Below are 22,001 nucleotides of genomic sequence, written 5' to 3'. Positions count from 1 at the left end.
CATAGGATTTAATCATATGAATCAAAGCAAGCTCAACTGGCATGAAAAAAATATTAAGCAGTATTCCTTGGAATGAGAAATCAATTTTAAACAATAACACTACAAATTAACTTCAGTATTTGTTGATTTTTGGAAGATGAGAAAATGATTAACATATTTGCCTAGCCTTGTAAGCCGTATATGTTCTCTTTGGATAAATGAATAAATGATTTTTTTAATCAGAAATATATTTCAAGCGGTCCATCTGAAAGATACATGATGCAACAGCCTCCTCTACAGATCGGTTTTGTATGAGAGGTTTTACCCTTATATTTTAATTCTGAACTTTCTCAATGCCTCCCTTTTGAGCTTCTGTCATGCCCAAGGCTGAATGTTGCAGCAAAAAATGGTTCCAAAACCATTTTAAGTCTTGTTTAGTCAATCTAGCTTTCCACTTTTCTCTAATAATTTTGTGATCTAACTAAAGCTGTACATTGTGGATTCTAATGTACCTGTGGATTCTAATGTACTTCTGTGCAAACACAAGCAGTTGATTTAATTAAAGCTATTTAACAAGGGATAATCTGTAGTGGCCATTTTCACTACATTCACATGTACTCACACATTCCTGTAGCACACTTAATGAAAACTAATTTTTTTTGGTGAAGTGAAAAATCTGAACCTGGAAGGCTAGAAACAAAATACTTCTCAAAACGTTCATCATCAGAGGTGCCCCTTTTGCATATGAGCTCTCACTTTGAATGCTATTGAATGGTTACAATCAAAAGTATTAACAAAAATAATCTTTGAACTTTAATAGGGAGATTTTATTAAACAAAGTTAGTTCCTATACATTAAAAACAGAAAGAGATTCTTATTAGAGCTATTTTTTGTAAACACAGTAAGCTTTGGGGAAAAAAAATATTCCATATAATTTCTTACTACTTCTAAAAGAGATTATTTTACAATCCCTTGTAAGTGATCTTAAAGATCAAGAAGATACAATCTTGTACTAAAATCAGGAGTCTTTAATATATGATTATTTAAACCCATTTGAACATTTCCAGTAACAAAACAAACTCACTTCTTCAAGCTGTTTATCATTTCAGATATTATTTAATCATGGTGACAGTAAAGTTCTCACATTGAACCAAAATCTATTGGCAGCCATTTTTCCTAGCTCTACCTTAAGAACAACATAAAACAACTCTATTGACATCCTAATGTTACAGGGGACAGCTCTACCTTAAATTCTTCCCTTCTATGTCCTAATCACCAATCCCACAGAATGCCATTAATAATTAATGGAAATTTTCTGCCTTATTTTGACCTTTTGAAACAGACAATATTCAACCTTGTAAACTAGTCAATAAATTCCAGAAAGTGTGCTAGATGTGAAGGTTCTCAGACATAACAGAGGCTTGTTGCAAGTGGTTTTCTGTACTCCATTGACTATTAGCTTTATGGAATGGTATATAGCTATTGAGAAAATGCTACTTTCACTACAGAAAAGTCATGTAAAGGATTCCTTTATACATATGTATTTAATGTAACATTCATTAAAAGGGAATAAATACAAAATTTTCTATTTTTTGGTTCCTAGGACGAGATTATGAGAAGGATAAAGTCTGCAAGGAACTCACCAGTCTGGGAAAAGATGACTTCACATCTTTGTAAGTATGAGGTATTCACTCACTCTCTTGGTTACTTGACCTTGAATGAAAGTGTGTGTGAGGTAACTTTAGTTCAGCATGAAGAGCTGAACTGATCTCTGCTAAGATTAAGAGGATAGAGCCCAGGCAAATGGAGGACATCCAAAGATTCCAGGTGAACTGTTGTTACTATGGTCTAAGAATTTGTTACCAGTACGTTTAGGAATGAGTTGAAAGAGTATAAGTAAGCATAGTTTTCTAAGGTAAATTAAAATGCAAATAGTACATGCTAGGACTGGCAAACAAAGGCAACAAGGTACAGAACAGGTTCATTTGGGGAGGCTTAAGAGAGGAAAGAACATGAGGCTAGCTCAATGGAACCCTCAAGTCCAACTTCTGCTTTACAAGGTAAATTTACTTAGGACAAAAATTGATTTTAAAGGCAGCCTTATATTCTTTTCAGGAGTCGAGAAAATGTGTGCATTGATCCTTTAAAAAACTGAATGAATTTTATATTTTCACCTGTGCACATGTGAAAAAACCTTAATTTAATTCTAATTAATATATTGACTTTATATTTCCCCTCAGATCAATGGTCCTATACAGCAGAAAATTTCCAAGTGGCACATTTGAACAGATCAGTCATCTTGTGAAGGAAGTTGTCTCCTTGACAGAAGCCTGCTGTGCTGACGGGGCTGACCCTGACTGCTATGATGACAGGGTAAGTTTACTTGGCCTGGCCATGTGGTGGCCCATAGAAGGAAGTCAAGACAGTCCTTTATGCCATGTCTTGGGGAAATCCTAGTCAGCAACTCCATCTACTCCAATTTTGGGGGAATTATGAAGGTAGATGTGGGAGATGAGAAGATGTTTACTTTTAGTTTATATAACTAATTCTTTATGTTGTTTTTCTTCATTGCTAGAAAAGACCTTTAGAAGTTTGTCCTTAAAAAGGTAACAACTAACATGTAAAATAAATCTAAAGATGTGAGACTTCTTTTTCCCATGTAAATCGCAAAACAATTTTTTCCATGATGACTATGTCTAGTTTACACTTTTATTCTAAATTCTTTCTGAAAAGAACATTTTGTTGCTACTGTTACGTTGGTGGCACACTTACCATAGGCTTAGTCTGCTCACGTGTATCAGTGTATTAGTGTTGAGGCAGTAGATTAAGTTCTACCAGTGGTTTTCAACCCAGGGTAAACATTAGAATAAGCTTTGGGGCTTGGGGGAAAAACATTGTCAGGCTTCATCTTCAACCTATTGAATCAGATTTTCTGCACTGTGCAGCCCACACATTTCTATTTTTATCCACACTATGAGAGATTCTGACGCAAAAGCAGACTCAAGAACCACTCAGTAAAAGAATGCAAACCAATGTAAAAGACTAAAGCAGGCAAGAGTTAAGAGTTAGCTCCCTTAATAAAGGGAAAGGGGGAGGGCAGAGGTAGATCCTCAGTCTCTATGAGGTATTTGCAGCAGAAAGCAGGTAGGGGATCAGATCCCAGGTTTTTAAAATGACCTCCTTTATCCTCAGAGACAGTAATATCCCCGTGGAGATGCCCTGGGCTAGAGAATAATGCTTGTAATGGCTACAATCAAAAACAGTCCATTTATTAATAAAGGTTCTATTTTCATCCTACTCTGAGGAAAGTCATTTATTAATATAAGACCTTGTACTTTCCTATAACTATGATTATGCTACTTGCCATGTTGACAAATCATTTCATGAACCTTGGTATAGACAGTTGTTACTAATGAGAACTTTAAAATTTAAGACTAAAGATGTTACACTGAATGGAGAACTACAAACCTGGAAATTGTATACATATTGAGTTTATTTGCTTTTCTTCTCTCATTCTAGACCTCAGCATTGTCTGCTAGGTCCTGTGAAAGTGACTCTCCATTCCCTGAGCACCCAGGAACCTCTGAGTGCTGCACCAAAGAGGGCCTCGAAAAGAAACTCTGTATGGCTGCCCTGAAGCACCAGCCACAAGAATTTCCAACCTACATAGAGCCAACTAATGATGAAATCTGTGAGGCATTCAGGAAAGATCCCAAGGAATTTGCTGACCAGTAAGCTGCTTTCATGAGTAGAACTTTAGGGGCTGAAATATCAGAAATGTATCTAATAACCACCTATTCTATACAGACACCTCTTCTACAGCAATCTTGACAACTTTCAATAAAAATAACTTGGCTTTCACTCAAGACAGCCCATCTCTGTCATTCCTGATTATTGTAAATGGCTTTCTGAGACAGAGATGAAATCAACTTTCCCAAACTCCCGACTTGCCCTATCTATTTACTAAAGCGAAATTACTGGGATTCCCTGTCCTCATGACATATTTTCAAATGTTTGGCAGCTCCCCTTAAGCTAGGGATCTTTCCATACTCCATCTGATAGAATTTTATTGCTGTGTACATTTTTAATACTTAATTTCCAGGAAAGCATAAGAAATATTTTTTTTCCTTATTCCTACAGTACATCCCCAGAAATAGTTGTGAAGTTGACACATGTACTATATAAGTAAACATATTACTTTGACTTTCTCATTATGTAACATTCATCAGAAGCCACATTATTTATTGCTTCTTTATATTAGTCTTAGAAATCAAAAAAATGGGGGGGATTCAATGATAATGGAAATATATATATATATATATATATATATATACACACACAAATATGTATATTTGTGTTTTTCTGTGTGTGTGTGTGTGTGTGTGTGTGTGTGTGTATACATATATATAAAATGTCATTCAAACTGCCTTTAAAAGTATGAAATCAAGGTCACAATTTTACAAAAATTCATTGGTTTGCCTAATCTTGCAAATTTTCAGACAGGATTTTGCCCAAGATTTCAGAGCCTCTTTTAGGCCCTTAGGGGCTTATGCTCCTACAAAATTAAATGATTTCGATAAATAAACCTACACCTAGCAATTGTCTAGAACAGTAAACTAAGGTGGATAATGAAAGGTAAATTCATTAATTACATTATTTTAATTAGATCAATCAATTTTGATAAACAGCTACCATAGGCATGCACCTGAGACACTAAGCTAATAAAGGTAAAAATGGCCTTCCTCTCAAGCAATTCACATGGAAATTTAGGAAAGAACCTATTTTTATTTAATGAAAATATTGATTAAAAGTGACTGGTATTATAACCTTTTCTGTAAATCCATAGTGTTTTTTACATACTAAAACTAGAAACTAACTTAACATGCATCCTTTCTCCATCAAAATGCTTATGAAAAAGATTTTTTTTTCCTAGAAATGTTTTGACAAATTCTACTAATTTTCTTCTCCACAGATTTATGTATGAATATTCCATTAATTACGGCCAAGCTCCTCTGTCGCTTTTAGTCAGTTACACCAAGAGTTACCTGTCTATGGTAGGATCCTGTTGTACTTCACGGAGCCCAACCATATGCTTTTTGAAAGAGGTAGGTGTCATTTATTACATAGTTACATTATTTTTTTTCCTTTTATTAATGCTATTCCTATTTTTAAATGGTAGAAGTTCAGATTCTGGAATCAGTAGGTTTCTAACATGCCTCTTTTGCATTTTGTTAATTGGAAAAACATACCGCCACCTCTGGGAAAGAAATATCAATAAATTTCTTTGGTCAGGATTCGGTTTTGTAGTCATCAAAAAAAGTCATGATATTTTACATCCCTGTGACTATTTTTTTCAATAGTAATTGACATTCAATATTATATTAGTTTCAGGTGTAGACTAGTGGTTAGACATTTATATAAATTTATAAGGTGATTCCCTCGATAAGCCCAACACCTACCAGCAGAGGGCATACATACAGTCAATAATATTGTAATGACTATGTACAGTGTCATATGGGTGACAGGCTTATTGGCGTGATCACTTTGTGAGATATATAAATGTCTAATCACTACGTAGTTTTGTACACATGAAACTAATATAATACTGTTGTCAATATTAATTGAAAAATAATTTTTTAATTAAAATAAAATATTTTAAAAGTCATGATATTAATAGGGTCATTTTGCAATTCCTGCACACCGCTTTCAATGGAACTTAACCATCTAATGAGATTCTTTAACTTGTTTCCTAGAGACTCCAGATTAAACATTTATCGCTTCTCACCACTATGTCAAATAGAATCTGTTCACAATATGCGGCTTATGGAAAGGAGAAATCAAGGCTCAGGTAAAGATTAAGTACCGTTACTATGGTTAGCTGTTTGATTCTGTACTATCTATTCATAATGTTAGGATTCTCTAAGAAAATGTTTGTAATAGAAGATATTAATTGTAGTCTTATGCTTCAATGATTTCCAAATATATGGCCCAGTTCTTCTGTTTTCTCTACACAGAATATGAATAAGGGATGTTATGTTGCAAAACATAAGTTTGTTTTTAAATCAACCTTTTCCATATACTCATGCAGAAAACTGGTAGACCACTAGAAATAATTTCTTCAACATTCATATTAGCATATGAGTATATCACAAATACAAGAGCAAATTGTTTTTTGTTTATCACCTATTATTTGCTTTGCCCATTTCTTTTTAGATGAGACTTTCTGGATTCTCATTTGTTATATGAAGCTTTGTGCTATATAATATATATCTCTCTTAAGTTTTGTGAATTTATACTAATTATTTAGCTACTCTACTTGTAACCTTCTCTTTGATTTTTGTATGGCTACTCTTAATGCCATATTTTGCTTCTGACAGTTTCTATGTTAATACTTCTCTCAAATCTCTTCAGACATCTAGATTGCCAGCTTTATCTTTTCACTATTTATAGTCCTTTATCTCCTTCTACTCTACAAACTTTTTTGTTTGATGGGAATAAAGAATCTTTTTCATGTTGGCACCAGATCCTAAGCTTCCCTAATGGGAATAGAAACTACTTTCATTAGTCCTTTAAAAATAATCTTCCGTCTGAGTAGTTTTAAGACAAAGTGGCATTTTCACTAGACCTTCACTTTAGTTTTACTTTTGCATTAAGAGAGTGTAGTTGTCAAGTAGAGCATAAGAATTTATAATATAAAACCACTACATATATATAGATAGATAGATGATAGATAGATAGATAGATAGATAGATAGATGATAGATAAACAGACAGATAGATATATTATACTTGCAATAGGGTCCAGGAATTTACCCCAAGGAAATATAGCACTGAGTGTGAAGAAAGATTTAGCTATAAATATTGCTGCTCTTTTTTTTAAATGTGAAAAAATTAGAGACTTCCTAAGTGTCCCTAGAATACAGCATACTTAAATCAATTATGGTATATCATATGAAAGAATGCCATGGTTTGTTATAATTATATTGTAAAGGAATATTTAATGAAAACTATAAAATATTGACAAAAGAAATTGAAGATACAAAATAAAGAGGAAAACATTCCATGCTCATGGGTTGGAAGAATTAGTATTGTTGAAGGTCTATACTATCCAAAGCAATGTACAGATTCAATGCAATTCCTATTAATATTCCAATGGCACGTTTTTGCAGAAATAGAAAAACAGCATCCTAAATTCATATAGAATATCAAGGGACTCCATATTGCCAAAACAATCTTGGAAAAGAAGATCAAATTTAGAGGCCTCATATTTTCTAATTTCAAAACATATTACAAAGTAACAATAATAAAGATGCTGTGACACTATCATAAAAAGATATACAGACCAAGGGAACAGAACAGAGAGCTCAGAAATAAACCCTTATATATTCGGTCAAATGATTTTTGACAAGGATGATGAGAATACACAATGGAAAAAGGACAGTCTCTTCAACAAATGGTGCTCCAAAAATTGATATCAACTTGTAAAAGAATAAAGTTGAATCCTTACTTTATACCATATATTACAATTAACTTAAAATATATTATGTAAATAGATTAAAGACCTAAACATTAGACCTAAAACTATAAAACTTCCAGAAGAAAACATAAGGGAAAAGTTTCCGGGCATTGGATTTGGCAATGATTTCTTGGAATTAACACCAAAGCATAGGCAACAAAAGCAAAAATACTCAGCCATAAGAAAAGATGAAATACTGCCATTTGCATCATGCTAAGTGAAATAAATCAGATAGAAAAAGTTGAAAACCATATGATTTTACTCATGTGGCATATAAAACTGAAAACAACAAGACAAACAAAGAAACAAAAACTCAAACACAGATAGCAGTCTAGTCGTTACCAGAGGGTAAGGGGAAAGGGAGGTGGTAGAAAAGGGTAAAGGGGGTCAAATGTACTGTGATGGAAGGAGAACTGACACTGGGTAGTGAGCACACAATGCAATATACACATGATGTAATACAGAATTGTACATTTTCAACCTATATGATTTATTAATCAGTTATCCCCATAAATTGGATTAAAAAATAAACTCCTGATAAAGGATTTAAAAAAGAATATTATGCAGCCTTAAAGAAAAGAAAATTCTATCACATACCAGAACTTGAATAAACCTTGAGGACCTTATGCGAAGCAAAATACAGTCACAAAAGGACAAATACTGTACGATGCCAGTCATATGGGGTATCTAAAGTAGTAAAAATCATTAAAACAGAAAATAAAAATGTGGTTGCAATGTGGGTGGGGTTGCAAATCAGTGTTTAATGGGCATAGGGTTTCAGTTTTATAGGACAAAAAAGTTCTATTGATGTGTTACAACAACATGAATTTACTTAACATTATTGAACTGTACACATAAAAATGGTTAAGCTAATAAAATATAATGTTATATGTTTTTAACCACAATAAAGAATATTTAATAATATAGAAATGATTCCTGATATAGTGAAAGGTATAAGTGAAAGGTAAACATGTCAATAGTTTTTAGAGCACAATCCCTTATAAAATACTTAATACATTGTAAATCATAAAATACTGAGGGTTTCACACCAAAATATCAACATCTATTAACTCAGTGGTCTAGGGTTGTACATCTCCATTACTTCTTTTATTTTATTTGTACTGTAGTTTCTAAATGAACTTACAAAAACATGTATGACTGTGACAAGCCCCCAAAACAACATTGGCCTTATGATAGGCCTTAGAGAGACATTAGTGCTTTCTTTAGTACCATTTTAGATCTAACATTTTAAAAGTATGCTTCAACTATGTAGATCTGGCCAGGAGAGAAGCTGTATATGAATACTGAAAATTTGAAAAGATTCATTGGGGATGATTAAATTCCGAGTAGCAGATTCAGCACATAGGATCCATCACATATGTGCATGGAGCAGATGTGCTCCATGTAGCTGCTGGAAACTGTGATATCATTCCTCCAGACTGTGTGCTCATAATGAAACCAAGAAAACTAAGAATCTGGGTAAGCTAACAAATTCTTTTTTAACTGTTTAGCCATCTCATAAAATTATCCCAAAAAGCACCTACTGCTAATCTGGAGGATGTTTTGCCACTAGCTGAAGATGTTACTACAATCCTCTCCAAGTGCTGTGAGTCGACCTCTGAGGACTGCATGGCCAAGGAGGTAAGAGAATTCATCACCATCACTATCATCAAGTGCCATGCACTACGTGGCAGGCACTGTCCTAAGCTGGTTTTTAAATGCATCATCTCAATGATCCTCACATGTACCCTATGAACTATAACTATCTTGTGAACTCCACTTTACAGATGAAGAAACAGATTAGCCAGGGTCAATCATTTTTAAGTCACACAACCAGTAAGTGGCAAAGCTCACACATAAGGACAAGATTATCTGATTCCCAAGGACTCAGTCCACCTACAGAGCCCAATACGGTATCCAGTAGCTGTGTGTGGTTATTTAAGTTAATTATAATTAAACTGAAATAAAATTTAAACTTTGGTTCTTCCGTCACACTAGCCATATTACATATGCTCAATAGTATTAGTACAGATACATATAATTCTCATCATCAGCTAGTAAAGTTATATTAGACAAGACTGCAACCATTATACTATTAGAAGCTACTATTGTTTTTATTCTACCTGTTATAATTTGATGTTCATCCCAATTTTTTCCAACATCTGTCACTCTCCAACTCTGTGGACCTCTTTAGGAATAGATATATGATGATGCCTGGTCTTTTACCATTAAGAATGTATGTCTGCATTAATAGGTGTTTTTCTACAACCTGAGTTATAATGGCTAGTAGGACTCTACTGTATATATCTATTGCATATACTGCAACTATCTACCATATTTTATTTAACTAGTCCTCTATTTTTGGGTTTAGGTTATTTTGGTGTTTGTATTATAAGCCATGTTGCTCTTAATAGCCTTATAACTAAATCTTCCCTTTACCATAATTATTTTCTGAGGATAAATTCTTGAAAGTCAAATTGTATGTTTTAGGGCTTTTCATACATATTATCAAATTTCTCTCCAAAAATATTCTACCAATTTGCTTCCTAAGAACATTCACACTGACTTTTATATATACCTCGCCAGGGCTGGTAAGCCTATGTAAACCTTCCAATTTTTTTTTTTTTTTTGGATTAAACAACAGAAATTTATTTTCTCACAGTTCTGGAAGCTAGAAGTCCAAGATCAAAGTGCCAGCAGTATTGATTTCTTCTGAAGCCTCTCTCCTTGGCTTGTAGATGGTCATCTTCTCTGTGTCTTCACATGGTCTTCCCTCTGTAACTATTCAGGTCCAAATTTTTTTCTTAATAAGATTATCAGTCATATTGGATTAGGGCCACCCTAAAGGCCTCATTTTAACTGAATTACCTCTTTAAAGGAACCTTCCTTACTTTTAATTGGACCTACCAAAAAACTAACAATGCACAAAATCACAATTACTTTTGTAGCTGCCTGAACACACAGTAAAAATCTGTGACAACTTATCCACAAAGAATACTAAGTTCAAAGACTGTTGTCAGGAGAAAACACCCATGGACATTTTTATGTGTGCTTACTTCACACCAGCTGCTCAACCACTTGAGCTGCCGGAAGTTGAGCTGCCCACAAGTAAAAATGTGTGTGGTAAAGAAAACACCGAAGCCATGGATAAGTAAGTAGAGCTGATCAAATTTTTTTCTTGACAGTATTGATATTCACTAGCATTAAACAACAAAGAAATTAGATGGGGAAGAAATGCTAAACCTTTATCTGGTTTCAACCAACTAAGAAAAGAATTAAGATAAATAAACTATTGGTTGCATACACTATGAGTAGTATATGCATACTTATGGCATAAAAATATTTTGCAAGTAGGTTGAATTAACAAGTCAGAATATAATTTATCAATATCATAGAACAGAATTTAGACTGTATTGAAACTCTATATTTGAATTAATACTCATTGTTTTTATAAATGCATAGAGAACAATGGGATAAGACAATCGAAGAATTTACACAGATCTATTTGCACAGAAAAGCCATTTAAAGTACCTACTGAGTACGTCTACTTCAAATGCATATGAAACTGTCTTTGGTGTAACAATAATACAATTAACTCCATATAATATAGTATATAAATGTATATATAGTATATACAGAGCTTTAATTCAGTACTAACTAGTCACAATAACCTCAAAACAACTATTAATAATTTGGATTTCAATGAGGATATTATTTTTAATCCTAAACATGTTGATTTGGATTCAGTTGTAGCTAAATCTTTTGTTTTTAATTAAAGATGTAGAAATCAACCAGTTGCCCTGCCTTTGTTATAGATGTCAAATTTCAAACCATGACACATATACACAAATATATCCATGCATGTTAAAGTGTATCATCTTCTTTCTCTCTCATGCTAGGTATACATTTGAACTAAGTAGGAGGACTCATGTTCCAGAAGTCTTTCTCAGTAAAATACTTGAGCAAACCTCAAAAAGCCTTCAAGAATGCTGTGACTCTGAAGATTCTACTGCCTGTTTTAATGCTAAGGTACAATTGGCTAGATTTCTTCCTCCACCCTGGTCTAGAACATAGGTTGGCAAAGTATAGCTAATAGGCCACATCTGGACTGGTGCTTGTTTTTCTATGGCCTATGAGCTAAAATAGTCTTATATTTTTAAATGGCTTTTAAAAATGACTAACTTTTCACATTAAAATCATATGAAATTCAAATATCAGTGTTCATATATAAGCCATGCTCACTGTTCATGGCTGCTTTTGTGCCATAATGGCAAAGTTGAATGGTTACAACAGAAACTACAAAAAAAGCCTTCAAAAAAGCCTAAAATATTTACTATCTGGCCTTACACAGAAAATGCTTGCCAATGTCTAGTGTAGATTAAACACTCATACTGACACGTTACATGCAATTCTGATTTGATGCCTCTTGAAACAGCGTTAAGACAAATATTTTTTAATGTAATTATTATTTTCTTACAGGTCCCTCAACTGAAGAAGGAGCTATCTTCTTTCATTGACAAGGGACAAGAACTTTGTGCAGATTATTCAGAAAACACATTTACTGAGTACAAGAAAAAGTAAGGGAACCGTTCTAGCCATATCCTCCAGATTTATCAATATTACCCCAATATTGTGATTTGAAAACATAGCTGAAGACTTAAAATATGCTAAGTGAACAATATAAAAAGAGATTCAATTAAAAGAAAGTTTAAAAAGTTGTTAGAATCTAGTATCTGTAAGAAGAAACCGTTTTCGGGGTGGAGGGAGTCATATATATCAGGTGAGAGATAAATTAGAACACAGCCACAAAAATATAAATTACAAGAGACTTGTAATTTATAAATTGATTTTTAAAAAATTAGTCCATTGTTTATCAATCTTTAGATGTCAATATACATAATTGAGAAACTATAAAACTGCTGGAAAATGTTTTCTAACTTAATGGCATATTGTCTGAGAAAAGCACCCAAACTTTAATTAAGAATAGTATTACCCATCACCGGTAAGCATTCTCTATAAACCTGAAAACAAATGTTAATTGACCATCTATAATGTTGTCAATAGTCATTTTTCTCAGTTAAGAGAAGAAAGTATTTCTTTACAAAACGGTCTTAAATAGGCCATAAGAAGGAAAGTAGTTTTACTGGGTTCCTGGAAAATGTCTCTGTTGAAAAGACCATGTCATTCTCCATCTCATTAAGTAAATGTGTTAGATCCATATCATATCATCTTGAACAACACAGGCCTCAAGAACAAATAGAACTCCACAAAAGGACCTTTCTAAAGAATCCCCAAATCACCTCTTTCAATGACCCCCATGAAGTCAACCTTAGCAAAGCTGTTAAAGAAAATGAAAACTGTGAAAGCCTTAAGTTCAAAATTGTCATTTACCAGTTATCAGAAAACTGTTAGTCAATACATTACAGAAGTAGTATAGAAGAATGTTAAACAGATGATGCAAGATTAAGTTCTCTACCAACAGTTTTAAACTCCAGAATTACATGGGGCAATTAAGTGATAATTGATATAATCTCTATTCCAGATGAACATATACTAGAATTCACGGTTAGGGTTGTGAAATTAGAGAAGATTGAGACTATTCATCTATGTATTTGAAATCCCACCATCCCCTTTTCCACCGTTCCTGTGAGTTCCTTCTGGTCTTACCCGCCTCCTCTCCCAGCTGGAACGGACTCATTTCAATAATGCTTTAGGTGCAAACTAGTCCCCCTGACCCTCTTGTCCCTTCCCAGCATCCATCTTGCCAATCCCAATGCTAGATAAATCTGGATCTCTTCTGCCTCCCATTGCCTTCTACTTGGCTGGCAAATATTCTTGGAGAAAGTCATAAAACCAGGCTGAGTTGTCCACCATGAGGGTAGAGAGTTACTAAGATCACAGACAGTTCAATCTAAGGAAGAATCAAGATAATTTAAATCCTAGCACCGCATTGAAAGTGATATGGAGTGCTGTAAACAGTAGAACCAAAAACAAGAACCAAATGTTCCTAAACTTGAAATGCATTTTCCAGCATAGCTAGGTGAGAAGTAGACAAACTGAGGGGAAATTTGTACAAAATGTGAGAGAAAAGAAAAATTATTACAGTAGCATGACTTTCTGTAAGGGAAACAGTTTTTAAGGTACTTGAAATTTAAAACTGGAGAGAAGATGAGAGGTCAAGGAAAATATAAGAGGAAGTTATCCAAGTTGATATAATTGAGCAAATCAAAGGGAATTCAAATACAACAGCAATTTATGTTTACTTTCATGATCCTAAAAGAAGTATAGATTTCACTTTCCAATCTCAAATTGAGTCACTAAAAATTGTTCCACAGATATATAGAATTTTCTTGAGGGACAAGTATTTCTATTTTCATTTTTTTATTGTAAAATATTTGAAATGGCTATCATTTTCCATTAGAAATGTTTACAAAGTACATCTAATAAAACCTTACAAAAAATGGTCTTTCAGACTAGCAGAACGATTAAGAACAAAATTGCCTGACGCCACAGACACAGAACTCGAAGAGCTGGTTGGCAGGCGCTCAGATTTTGCCTCCAAATGCTGTTCTATAAACTCACCTCCCCTGTACTGTGATTCTGAGGTAAGAACATTTGACTCTTCAGTTATCACTGCACAGTATTTGAAAGACTTATGTGCTCAGATTTACTCATTTCTTTCTTTCTTGTTATTAAAATGCCATTACATGGCAGTCTTTGCCTGGTGCTATTATAACTATGTTGTCTTTACAATGAAAAAAAAAAATGACTGTTTCCATGTTATGCTAATTTGAATGCAAACTAAGGTAGTTGCAAAATTTACAAAATTCTAAACTTTTAAGAAAAAAAGCGTATGTCAATATAGGCAGCAAAGTACAGTCAGTGTTTTTTAAACTGTAGTTTGTAACCTATTAACACCTTTTTTAAATGAAAGAAAAAATATTATAAATATTAGTCCATCTAACATAGAGAGGATAAATATTTCATGAAAGTTTTATTTTATATATGTATATGCATATGTATGTACATAGGTATTAGTGGATAGATTAATAAAGAAATACTTTTAGAAAAACGGATTATACCATACCTTCTAGCTTAATTATAAAAGTAATTTAACTTTAATGTAACACAAGAAAAAAATGCAACTTAATTAGTAGAGGTCACACAAATGTTTCTTCACCATGAGTGACTTTCTAGAAGTTAAAAAAATGTTAATATTAAAATGTTAGAGTCATTGTCAATTGTACTTTTTTTTCTTTTAAATACTATCAATTGGCTTCCAACTGTGAAATATTTTCTAATTTCCTTCCCTGCTCCTCCTAATTTGTTAGTTCTTCGGTTCTTCTTTCTTTAAATATGACCCCCCTGCCCTTTTAGGCCCTGGCTCCCTCACATTTCTGTCTCCCTCCTCTCCTCTTCCTTTCCCCCTCTCTGTATTTCCCTCTGTCTCTTAAATGTAGTTACATAGTTGCCAGATCGTTTATATTTTTTTTACCTTGTGCAGTTCCAGGCAGACCTTTTATTTTCTCTGATAATAGGCGGATTAGTGTATCTCTTTCACCACATCTGAGCTATTAGTTTTCTCCTAAAAACCACAGTGTGAGGCTGGTACTTGGTGTTCTATCTTTATGTTGACTGAAGGTATGAAGGAGAGGAGGAGAGCCCAGCTTCAATTGTGTGGCTCCATCGTGAGTAGACCGATCTGTGCTTTCTCTAACATTTTGTAACATGTCTTGTACTAGGATTTCCTCCTCCCAGTCAGTGTCTATCCTAAATACCACGGGGAGATGTTTGGTAGGCCCTTTTCAGATACATTCATCCCATTTGTTCACATCCTCCATTTGACTGGTTACACTCCAGCAGTCAATGCAATTATCTAGATGAGACAAAGGATAACACTCTATTTCACCGTACTGCTTATTTGGAGATATTAGTAGCAATTTCAAGAATCCTGTTGTCTCATCCATTCCATTTCTGGAATACAGAGGAAGGTTAAGACCAACTCTGTCATATCAAAATATTTTCTTCCTTTGCCCACCTCTTTCTGAAGTTCATGATATTAAGTTGGTGGCTGAGATGTTTTGACTGGATGTTATTATTACGTTATGTGTTAGTGAAAAAGTAGCATTTATGATACATTTTGACCCATCATTTTTTTGTCCATAAAATAAACTATAAGTATAAAAGTCAATGCCACTTAGGCTAATGATTTAATGCCAAATAAAAGTTACTATAAATCAAAGAATATTTTTCCTTCAAAGATTCCAATGAATTTTCATTCATTTATTAAACCCTAAAAGCAACAAAGCCAGGTTTCATTTTATTGTTCTATTATTTTTCTATTTCTATTATTATTCTATAGGGGCACACTGAAAATATCTAAGAACCTAATAAAAAAAATCACAGAAGTTTAAATGTGGGAAGACAATAAAAATCACCTAGTGTAATTTTTCACTCAGTCAATTCCTTCCAGATATCATTTAGCCTCTATTTAAATACCTATAGTCAATTTATTTTCTCCTAGAAGTAGCCTATTTCACTGCCAGGATAGTTGCACTTCTGAGAATATTTTTCTACAATTTAAGCCATGATATTCGTGCCTCATGATTTCTGCTGAGTCCAGTCTGGCTTTCTCTATCAACTAGAAAATATCCATTCTCTGTTCTTGATAGCAGTTTTTTTAAACTTGAAGTGACTTTTTAAAAATTAGCCTGTGTAAAGTATTTTTGAAAGCCTTGAACTATGCATAGCGATTCTGTTAAAGTTTTAGTGAAGTTTTGCTTGTATTTTACTGGATAGTGCCAACAAAGCCTTAATTAGGTTGACAAATCGAGCTACATCATCTTGTCCATTTTTCTTTATACATTTAGAGATTCTGATTTCTTTTCTAATTTCTACATTTACACTCTAGTCCCAAACCTAACTGCTAAGCTATTTGTAACAATTTGTAAAGTCAGAATTCCAGATGAAATGAGTACAGTAGAATAAACGCCTATTCTTTAAATTCTGCTAAGAAATATATGTTTATCTTTGATTAAAATTCAAACTAAGTAACATTTTAAACAAACAAACAAAAATGAAAGAGCTGGAGTGTTGGGATATTTTGGTCATTATCAACAGTAAAACATTTACCATTAAACAATTAAATTTAACAGTTCCTTCTTTAACTACCAATTTGCTTTTGGTAATATAGCAGCTGAATTTAGATTGCCTTGCTCCAGAAAAATAAAGTCATCTTACCTAGAAGTTGTTTGCTGCCAGCAGAATTTACTCTGATGGTCTAATTCAGCATTTTTAGAAAGGAAAAAAATTTAAATATTGTTTTTCATTCTGTTAAAATATCACTTTTATAATCCTTCCCCAGTCCTTTTATCTCTTATCTATACATTTCCTTTTTTGACATCATACAAGACAAACTGAGCTTTATTCACAAAATGCATGCTTCCTTCCTTCAAGCCTCTTGCTTTTCATTTCCTTGAGTTGTTTTTCAGTATATTTTTCATTATAACATATTGCTATTTAAAAACTGTTATCTTCAACTACAATGATGAGAAGGCAGGTTTGTAACTTTCTATTTTCTTGCTTTAAACCCATTAAATTTATTGCAGTGCTGCTGTCAGGTAGCCAATCTTTCAGTAATTGCTAAAGAAGAGTAAGATGAATGAAGTTTTTGAGATACTTGTAGACATTTGATTATTTACACCATTCAAAGATTAGACCTTCTGGTGTTTCTATTAGCCTTTTTGATTCTTTCTACATTGATCTGATAGCTAGGTAAATGAGCTCACCTCTGCTTTCTGATTTCATGTCAGGGCAAATCTGTTAGAGCAGCATTCACTTCAATTATCAATGCTTAGTTTATTTGTCCCATTTACCCTGTAATGTTTGGATTGTAATTCTTGTTAAATCTCCTTGTCCTATATTTGCTTGAAATTTTTTTCCTTAAAAGTAGTGCCCATCTACTACATTCCTTCCAAGTCATTTATATCCAGGGAACCATCTCTACCTGCCATTCTAAATATATTTGGCATAGTCACTGGAAGAGTGGCAAAAGGGCTTCTGAATTATATTCTTGTTTCATTATATGGTAATCTAGTCTTACCCTCACCCTAATCTTGAAATGACTAGGAAATAGAACAACCAGTATAATTTTTTTTGTTTGTTTCACCACTGCACTCTCAGAATTGGTTCATTTTGTTAGGCCATTGAGCTCCATTGACTGCAGAAGAACTTAGTTGCAAAATTGATTTTTTTTTTCTCTCCACCATCATTCAGGTAAGGCATCCCTACCTCTTCTGAGAACTCATTATTATGCTTCCTCTAAGATGTCCCGACAGAGTGCTAGTGGGTATCAACTATGATTTCCAAAGTATTTAGAAAGCCATTATTATATGCTGGAATTGATTATTAAAATCTTGAAACCATAGAGACAAACACAAATAGCCAAGTGGAAGCTGGGCAGAGAGAAGAAAGGGGACCCGCCTCTTCCTCCACTCCCACCACCTTCCCTTTCTTCCTCTCTCGTATTTCAGGAAAAGCTAGCATATCCACTATAGTCTGTTATCTCAGTATATCTAGATTTTATGATTCTCAGTGTCATAGCTAGCATTTATGAAGCCAATACTATTTAAGTAGAATTGTAATAGCCTTATATGTACATTCTTATAGAATAATCTAAAATAATTCTGAATGTTAGGTACCATTTTAATTCCCAATTTACAGGTAAGTTGGATGAGATATACTGAGGTTACATGATTTAGGAAAATCATAAGGTTATTCCATATGAGTCTGTTACTCTCCATGTCATTTTCAGACTTCAGCCCTGATTTAATGACAAAAGCAAGATATTGATATCAAAAAATTATTAACTTGATTGACAGTCCAAAATTGTTAAAATAGCAAAATGACACCAGGTCAGTATAATTACTAAACCCCATTATCATATTCTACTTTTTATCCTCCTATGATTCTTCGCTTCTCGTTCTGGTTCATATTTTCCTATTCTTCTACCCATCTCTTAAATTTCTATGTTTTCCAGAGCTTTTTCCATGGTCTTCTTCACTTTCCATGAAATTACATTTTCCCTGAGTGTTTTCATCTGTGAACGTGCCTTTAATCTCCAAATCTCTACCGTCAGCCAGGATGTCTCTCTTCAGTACCGAACTTTTTATCCAAATATTAAGGGCTCTTGTCCCACAAGAAATTCAAACTCAACATGCCCCAAATCTCACCCTTAAAATCTCCTCTGGTATTTCCTAAATTTATGACTGTTACTACCATTCACTCATTGCCCAAGATAAAAACAGTGATCCTTAATTTCTCTTTTCCATATATACCAATCAAATTCCAAATCCTATCAATTCTAACTCCTCAATGTGCCTCAATCTCCCTCTACCTTCTTCTACATTATCAGTACTTAAATGTGGCAATCTTTTACCCAGATTACAACCTTCCAATTGATCTCTCATCTCCAATCCTCTCCCAGTGCCTCACACCCAATCCCATCTCTATAGTGATGTCAAAATAACCTTTGTAAAACACAAAATGGTTAATACATTCCTCTAATGTTATCCATTGCTTCTAAATTAAAGTCCTCTTTTCTTATTATTAAAAGAAAGAAAGGAAGGAGGGAGGGAGGGAGGGAGGAAGGGAGGCAGGAAGGAAGAGTTTGGACCCTTACTGTCCTCTCCAGCCTGGTCTTTCACTTTCTGGTTCCTCTGCCTTTGGTTCTCCTGAACTACTTGCAGTTTTCCCAAGTACATTAAACTTGCTCTCACCTTAAGGCTTTTGCACATGCTGACTCATCCTGTATTGCCCTTTCTAGGTGCTATAACCTGGTTATATCTTTCTTCAAGCTTCAATTCAATTCAGAGATCACCCCTGGCAATCCTTCCCTGGCCCTCAAGCTCTTCTGTTGCTCTTTAATATTTTGGGCACACCCAATAATTAGCACTTATTAACTCTATTGTCATGTTTTTCTTGTCTATTTTCCCTAGAATACTGTAAACTCTTTAAGGGCAGGGACAGTATAAAACTAAATAAATGTGAAGGATGGCCAAAAAAAAGTTCAATATAAAACTGCCTTTTGACAAGAATCCTTTCCTGTAATCAAGGTTCAAATTTTATATACCTTCTTCATGACCTGGTAGTTTACAAATAAAATAGTTCATTACTAATTATATAATATTCTTTTTTCATTTCAGATTGATGCTGAAATGAAAAATACCCTGCAGTCCTGATGCATGTGTATTGTGTTAGGTAAGTATTGTTTTTTCAAAGGCAGCAAAGAATCCACCTTTGTGCAAAATCATTTTAAAAATCATAGAATGAAAAGAAGACTTTTAAATTATTTATTTTAACTATTTTCTATCCAAACTCATTTTACAGATGAGAATATTAAGCATCTAGAAAAGTTAAGGAGCTTACACAAGGATGGTATATACAGCCAACTACTGACACATTTAGGACTAGAATCTGGTCCCCAGCCTGGTACTACACCCATCATAACATTACATCTAAGACGATGGCAGCATGAGATCATTGCAGGGATTTTGATGCATTCAATAGAAAAAAAAAAATGTGAGTTCAAAGACGGAGTCTATCAAGTCTTAAAGATAACAAAGTAGTGTTTTCAGGATGAAAGAGGTGTTCTTCAAATTAAAGCAATACTGTTGAAATACTCTGTTTCCCCGAAAATAAGACTTACCCCAAAAATAAGCCTCAGCCAGACAGATGCATTTAGTACGTTATGACGATGTTCCAGAAGATGACATGACTGTATTTGAATAAATGTAGATTGTTGTATGTAAAAAATAAGACATCCCTGAAATAAAGCCCTAATGGAGCAAAAATTAGTATAAGAACCAGAGTTATTTTGGGGGAAACATGGTATTATCACTTGCTTCTTTCAGATATTACATTTTCACCCATTTTAAAAGGTCTCAAGATATTAAGAGCATAAAACAGTGTAGACAGAATTCCACACCTTAAACTGAAGATGACCTCAACTCTGTACATTTCGACAAAAATATTTTCTCTCCAGATTTGTCTTTATTTTAAAGGTATTACTTCTGAGATTAAAAAATGGTAAAAACCATGATTTTGGTTTATCTGATATTAATTGAGCCAAAGCTTTTCAATGATATAAAAATATTATTTTGCTAATTTACTAACAGCTTTCCTCCAAATGATGTGGAAACAAAAGCCATTAACTAACAAAATTAAATTACTCAATCATATTCAGGTTTTCAACGATGGACTATTTGAATCCTATGAAACAGTAAAACAGAAAATGAGCACTCAGACGCACTCTGATGGGGCTGATCAAGGAAACTCTTTCTGGGAATTACCCGATCTGGATTAGAATCCCTACTCCAACTATCTGTCTTTGTGAACTTGAGCAAGTTACTTACATTCCCTAAAGCTTGGGGGGGGGGGTTGTAAAAAGAAAATGACAATATCCACTTCTCAGCACTGTTTTAATGGTGAGATGATGATGTCTATAACTACCTAGAAAATAATAGTCATCCTAGCAAAGCTGTTCCTGCTGCAGCTGCTTCTATTACTGTTGCTCATAAAATGCATCTAAAACACAAGTTTCCCTGCCTATATATGCCTGTGCTTCATCATGTAGATGTAGTCTAAAGGGAAAGTAAATTCTCTGGATAATTTCTGGGGAAAAGAATTGAAATATGAGTTACTTTCAGTGTAAATTTTCAGAGTTAAAATAGCATCTGGTCTCTGTTACTGAAAAGCTATTCCCCTTCCGTTATTTAAAATAATCCAGTCTCCCTTTACCTCAATCTATATGTAATCTCTCTAGAGTTAAACAGTTCAACACACAACAGTTAGCTCACATCCCACCCTTTAAGATATCTCAAGTCTTAATAAGAATCAGGGTTGTATTATCACCCCAATAAACTTTAATTTAAAAAAAAGTATCAGGGTTGTTTGGGAGCTATATGATAATTTCACCTTTGGATTGGTTGTCACTGGACTATGTTATTGTTTAGGAGCTCAGAGTGCACTTTCTTCGTGTTTCATGTATATTCTTTCAGGCTAAGGGGAGGCAACACTATTTGATGGATTTCAAGAGGTTTTTTTTTTTTTTTTTTTTTTTTTTTAACCTAACAACTTTCAGAAATACTTTTAAAGCTAAGTCAATAGGTAAACTCCATTTTTTTAGTGACAGATTGATGATTGTACTATACTGATTCTCCTGGTTCATAGTCATTATTTTCATCTTCTTTAGAAATGTTTTATCATTTATCCTGTGTTAGTTAATACTTTTCTATGGTCTTTAATTAATCTTGCAATTTTTGCATGTCCCAGTTGTATGTCTACCCAAGTGCATTTTGGTCAACTGGAAGGAAGTCCTAAAATAACTCACATATTCCTTCCATAGATTTCAACAATATACATTGACTCTTGAGGTCAATTTTATCCACTGCCTTTTTATTATAATGACGATCTATAGTGATAAAGGGCTACCTACACTCTTATATTAG

General features: G+C 33.7%; 2 protein-coding genes across 4 annotated transcripts in view; one reads left to right on the top strand and one right to left on the bottom strand.

Annotated features, from left to right (window-relative positions):
* The window catches only part of NPFFR2 (neuropeptide FF receptor 2), a 306,596-nt gene that overhangs the window by 220,115 nt on the left and 64,480 nt on the right, over positions 1-22,001 (bottom strand). The gene's annotated exons all lie outside the window — the stretch shown is intronic.
* Positions 1-22,001, top strand: part of GC (GC vitamin D binding protein) — a 34,406-nt gene that overhangs the window by 10,692 nt on the left and 1,713 nt on the right. Inside the window, exons 1-13 of one of the 3 annotated variants that reach the window (XR_013994103.1) lie at positions 1,390-1,450; positions 1,583-1,652; positions 2,220-2,352; positions 3,499-3,710; positions 4,952-5,084; positions 5,733-5,827; positions 9,006-9,135; positions 10,443-10,645; positions 11,394-11,523; positions 11,974-12,071; positions 13,967-14,099; positions 19,698-19,752; positions 19,882-20,073. Coding sequence is in view for 2 of the 3 variants with exons in the window: in XM_081061346.1 (XP_080917472.1) it covers positions 1,583-1,652; positions 2,220-2,352; positions 3,499-3,710; positions 4,952-5,084; positions 5,733-5,827; positions 9,006-9,135; positions 10,443-10,645; positions 11,394-11,523; positions 11,974-12,071; positions 13,967-14,099; positions 19,698-19,733 (1,373 nt within the window). In the remaining variant the exon portion in view is untranslated. Of the gene's footprint in view, positions 1-1,369; positions 1,451-1,582; positions 1,653-2,219; positions 2,353-3,498; positions 3,711-4,951; positions 5,085-5,732; positions 5,828-9,005; positions 9,136-10,442; positions 10,646-11,393; positions 11,524-11,973; positions 12,072-13,966; positions 14,100-19,697; positions 19,753-19,881; positions 20,074-22,001 lie in introns of those variants that run through there. The other 2 variants (XM_081061347.1, XM_081061346.1) reach the window with 2 other exon arrangements.

The sequence above is a fragment of the Rhinolophus hipposideros genome (genome assembly GCF_964194185.1).
Source record: "Rhinolophus hipposideros genome assembly, chromosome: 1".
NCBI classification, from domain to species: domain Eukaryota; kingdom Metazoa; phylum Chordata; class Mammalia; order Chiroptera; family Rhinolophidae; genus Rhinolophus; species Rhinolophus hipposideros.
The sequence above is the reverse complement of the archived record's forward strand: the minus strand, read 5'-3'. Positions and strand labels throughout refer to the sequence as shown.